The sequence below is a fragment of the Rhea americana genome, unplaced genomic scaffold (assembly GCF_003343005.1).
Source record: "Rhea americana isolate MKP2758 unplaced genomic scaffold, rheAme1 scaffold_52, whole genome shotgun sequence".
Classification (NCBI taxonomy): domain Eukaryota; kingdom Metazoa; phylum Chordata; class Aves; order Rheiformes; family Rheidae; genus Rhea; species Rhea americana.
The window spans coordinates 2250553-2255816 of record NW_028186668.1 but is presented as its reverse complement, the minus strand read 5'-3'; the positions used below and the strand labels follow the sequence as shown (position 1 = coordinate 2255816).

The following is a 5264-nucleotide window of genomic DNA, read 5'->3' as shown; positions in this document are numbered from 1 at the left end:
GCAGCAGCGCGGGCTGAAGGCGCCGCGGCGGGCACGGCCGCGGCTGGCTCCGCTCACCCTCCTCCGCATCCTCCTTCTCCTCCGCCGTGCAGCGCCGGGCTTTGCTCCCGCTGCGCGCACTGCGCATCTCGCCGCGGGATCGAGCGAGAGAGGAGGCAGCTGCGACATCCCCCCGCCACCCCTTCCCTTTCTTTTTATTATTGTTATTTTTTTAATTAATATTTTCCACCTCTTCTGTCTGCCCCCGTCGGGGGTCTCTGCCCACGCCGCGGACAGCGGTGCCCCCTCCGCGGGGAGCCGGAGCCCTGCGGATGCGCCTTCCGGGGACTTGGGGCGCTGACTCTCCGAGTGGATTTATAGACTCGCGGGCGCGTCCGAGCTCCCCGAAGCAGCCCGGGCTGCTGCCGGTGCGGATTGCAAACTGCCGGGAGCAGCGAGAGCARTAAGAGACGCACAGGAGGAGCCTCCTTGCCGGGGCTGTGTCCCTTTCTCCCACCCCCTTCATTTCTCCCACTTCCATTTCTTCTTATTTTCTTATTTTATTTTTTTAATCCTTTACATGCGAACCTCAGACACTGTGAATGTGTGTGGCGCGCACTGGATCCAAATGGGAGTTGGCAATTTGAGTGGCATCTTCCAAAGCAGCCGGGAGACCCCGAGTAAAAGGAAGGACTGAGGCATTTGCATTTTGTTACTGTTGTTGTTACTTCGGAGGTAGCTTGGATCTTACCTCGCAGGAGAATTTTCTACATGAGAGTGGCATACATGACTCAGTAGATCTGCCTGCAGCTCTCACCGAGTGCCATCGTCGACCCTTCGCGAGTGATTTTTCTTTTTTTTTCCTTTTTTTTTTTAATTTTTTCCCCTCCCTGTAAATCGCTCCGGTTGTTGGGGATACCGGGCACCCACCCTGCTRTTGCTGTTGAGGTGCAGGGGAAATCGCACAGAGGAGTTGGCGAGGCTTTGGCAAGGGACTCGGTGCYGCTTTCGACCATGGCAGCGCGGAGGCGAGACGCCTCCTTTTGGAAGTACTGTTGGGGAGTTTTGATGGTTTTATGCAGAACTGCAATGGCGCGGTCGATAGTTTTAGACCCGATATATTGGAATTCCTCGAACCCCAAGTAAGTTTGCATCCTGTTTCTGCCTGCCTTTCCCCCCACACCCCCGGCCTCGCCGGCGCTGTCCTCCGCGGCGGTGCGCGGGGGGCGCCGGTGCCGCAGCCTCCGCCGCGGCTCGGGAGCCAAAGACGCGTGGCCGGGGAGCGGCCGCGGGGAGAGGGGCCGCGTCCCGGCGGAGCCTGCCCCTTGCCGGGGGGGGACGGGGGTCCCGGCGGGACGGGGGCGGGCAGCTCCGCGGGGCAGCGCCGGGCTCCGCTGCCCGCGCAGGCGCCCGGGCTCGGGCAGCGCCGGAGGCCGCAGGGCCGGAGGAGGCCGCAGGGCAGCGCTGCCAGGAAGGGGTGATACTCTTCAACTTCTCCGTCTGCAGATGCAAATTCATCCCCTTGACTTCAGCGAAGTTACAGCTGCTTATAGCAGGGCTAAATTTGGTTGTGGAGTTGATGGTATCGAGGCACATGTCAGTGAGTAATGAACTAAGCATTACCCATCACAGAACCATTTAGTGTCATTCTTCATTAACAAATTCAGACAAAAAAAAAAGTACATGCCTTCTCAAGACTTCACTCTCAAAGCACACCCTTAAAATAGAAGCATGTCCTTTAAAAACCTTCTTTATTTAAACATAGAAGAATATATCTTTTGGGGAAAAGGGGCTTTTAGGAAAGTAGCTTTTTCTTCAGGAAGATTGCTGAAGTCAGTGGTGGAAAAAGTAATTCTGCTGTTATTGTTGCTGTCCGCTTTCCTTTTGATGTGCAAAACAAAAAATGGCTGTGTTTAGTTATGAAGTGTATTAAAGCTGTTGTGATACTAAAGATATTTTACTTTAGCAAAAATCTATTTTTTCCACCATAGGAAGAACAGTCTATAATGAGTTTAGGAAGTCTTGTACCAGAAATGGGTAATAAATCTTTTTTCATTCAGCTTATCATTTTTAATGAAATACTTAAATCACATACTTAAAGGGTCACAGACATAAATTTCAGCATATCCATTGTGTATTAATTGAATTTAGAATTTCCCATTAAATTCAGTAAGTACATGTCTTGTTCTCCCAAGGGACTCTTTAGAAGAAACCTTAGGTGGTGATGAGACAAGAATGAAATATTTCCTGGAGCAGAGACTAAATCTGCCTTGGTGGCAGGATCTACAAGAATTTAGTGAAGCTTTCAAAAGTTTGAATTAGGAGTAGCAGCTGAATAAGTTTGAGTAATCTTGCTTTACTTTCATCATTACCTACCATTGCTTTCAGTGAAGAAAACCTCATTGCAGATTTCTGCCAGTAATTTTCAATAATGGAAGCACTTGTCTAGTTTGTCCTTAAGCTTTTAGAGAAAAGCTAAGAAGTTTTCTAACTTCTCATTAAAATATGGATGCTGGTTGACAGGAATACTGTGGACTACCCATTTCACATTTTTTTTTAATTTCTACTGTTATGTGATAAATGATTGTTCTCTATATACACCAGGTGGGAAGCCAGTTAAAATAAAAAGTTTAGCTCAGTCAGTGGCTCTGCATTTCTGTGATGCTGTGTGGTTAAAGCCGCCTTTGGCCTGAGAAAGATATGATGTGATATCTGAGAATAAAGTGAACGAGACAACTATAAAGCTGGCTTTATAATGCTGTTTGAGTTCTCAGAAGTCAAAGGCTATGAGCCTAGGTTGCATTGCATTAGTGGGCCTGCTGTGATTGTGCAAAACACACTCTGCTCAGCCGTAGGGGAGGAGGGACAACTGCATCCCCAGCCCTGTGAGCAATTTATTCCTACAGAGGTCACTCTTCCAATGCAGAACAGCCTTGGTGCACTGGCCTTGCCTCTGCCATTCTTCCAGTCCTAACCTGCTTCACTTTCTTAACTTACCTTGATAGCTTTTATTAGCCATCAGTGAAATGAAAGTATCCAAGTAGCTAAATTCAATCCTCCTTACCATGCCTGGGGATACACTTCCTTTATCAAATATGTGTTGTTTCCATTTGGCTAATTCTGAACTACTTGATTACRAAAAAAGGTTTGAATGTTGTTAATGGTAGATCTAGTGATAATATCTAATTACTTTTTTCAACTTAAATGCATGCTTAAAAATAGGTTCTGCTGTTGATGTAATTGAATTTTCTTGAGTGATTCATTGAGGTTTAATCACCGCAGTGAAGAAGTACACTATTAAAATTAGTCTTTTCAATTGCCGAGGCTAGTGATTTATATGCCACTTGGAGGCCTGCAGTTTGAGGAAGCTTGCAGATGCATTACCAATATTGCTGTTGGTAAGACAGCTCCACTTCTTGCTAGTTCTTGACACAATTGTTTGCCTGAAGGATACTGGATAATTTCTCCTTAGACAAGATTGTCCTCACTYGGGATTCCAGCTGAATGTTACCTTAAGAAATATGATGCTGAATGGATCTAAGTACAGTGTAGTAATAGAGCTCTTTCCTAGGTTTGTAGTAATAACTATATTAGGTTAACTTATTCATCAAAACTATGCGTTTAACTCTATTGAAAGTCTCAACACATAAATCCACTGAACAGTAGGCAATTAAATGCTGCAAGAAGTTATTAGTCAGGTTAATATAAAGTATGAAATAATAAATTTTAGGCTGAGGTGAACATATAAACTGAATTGGTTTTGTACTGAAGTTTAGAGGTTGTAATTTTTAGCAGGTGGCTGGCATTGAGAGAGTGCAGTAGCTATTTGAACAGTTCCCTCCCCTGTTCAGCTCTCCACCCCCCTTTTTTTTTTGAGATTTACTTTCATTGCCTCAATCAAATCTGAAGATGTGTGTTTAAGTGACACGCATAAAATAATTATACTTATGAATTAATAGTTTGAGAGGTTAAATGTCACTGTTGCTATCAATTTTGATAATCTTTACAGACTTTTCATTTGAAGGGCTTAAGATTTTAGATCTTGAAAATACAGTGAAAATTATTCTATACACTTAATTGCTGCTGAAGCTTTTTAATCTAGGGACTTTCTGCATGTCTTGTTTCTGCCAAGATAAATGTATTTAGATAGCATGGATTACCTCAGTTTCACCTCACAATTGCTTAACACTGCCTTTGAACGATATGGTAAAATGTAATGTAATGGAGTGAATTTTATTAGTCAAATATTAGAGGAATGTCATACAAAGACATGTCTAAGTGCTGTTATTCCCTGCATGCAATAAGCTGGTCAGCAAAGCAATTCTTAGTAACTTACACAAGCTTACCTTTGCAAGTGGTGCATTTGACACTGATTGACTTCCTCTATMTCTAATAACCAATTATATATGGGATATTTCACAGCCAATCTCTGAATAAATGCTAAGATGTCAGAGACTGATAAAATAAACTACGATTGATGACCCCTGTTAAATGGTCCATTCAGTGGCATATAGACTAGTCTGCTTCTCATTGTATCTGAAATTCTTATTTTTGTAGGTAAACAAATGCACATTCACTATCGATTGAATAGCCCCTTGAACTATGCTCTGCAGTTTGCATTTGGGTTAATCTTGTCGGTTTTAATATAGAGAGGAAAAAAGGAGAAAGCACCAGGGGTGGAATTGTTAGTGCTTTCACATCCACATTCCTCACATTTTGTCAGGATGATAAACTGTAGGTAATGGACAGTCGTTRTTTCACAGGACAACCGAGCCAACTGAAGTACAAAGAGCTTGCTAAAACGATATCTCACAACATGTTTGGTAGTTTCTTTCTAGACAAGAATTTATTTGGGAGCCCTGTGTCATGGGACTGCACTTCTTAACCTCAACAATTACAGCTTCAAGCTGAAGAAACAGAAGTGGAAGGTTAAAATGATTTAAACACGTGCTTCTAAATTGTACCTGAAACATAGCTGTTGACACTTGGCATGCTAATACAAGAAGTGAGTGATAGTTTCCAGTCCATTTGATATCTCTGGCATTTGTAGCCAGGTCTACAGGTGAATTAGCAAAATGAATTCTGAACAGACTGAAAGCTGAATTTTTGACTTGGTTATTTTTTCCAGTCTTCTATATCATGAGTATAATTGCCATATTATTTATAGTAATTATCTTGAAGCCTGTTATCTACAAACTGTGCTAAGTTATTTCATTTTGTTTAATGAATTAATTGCCTTCAGAAAGGCAGTGACTAAATTCAAGCTAAAATCACTAAGTTTTCCC

The 5264-nt window shown here is 43.3% G+C and overlaps 1 protein-coding gene across 1 annotated transcript in view; it reads left to right on the top strand.

Annotated features, from left to right (window-relative positions):
• Positions 1-6: 6 nt before the first annotated feature.
• Positions 7-5264, top strand: part of EFNB2 (ephrin B2) — a 43837-nt gene continuing 38579 nt past the window's right edge. Inside the window, exon 1 of the mRNA XM_085318117.1 lies at positions 7-1121. Coding sequence (XP_085174243.1) covers positions 994-1121 — 128 coding nt within the window. The 5' untranslated portion in view covers positions 7-993. The remainder of the gene's footprint in view (positions 1122-5264) is intronic.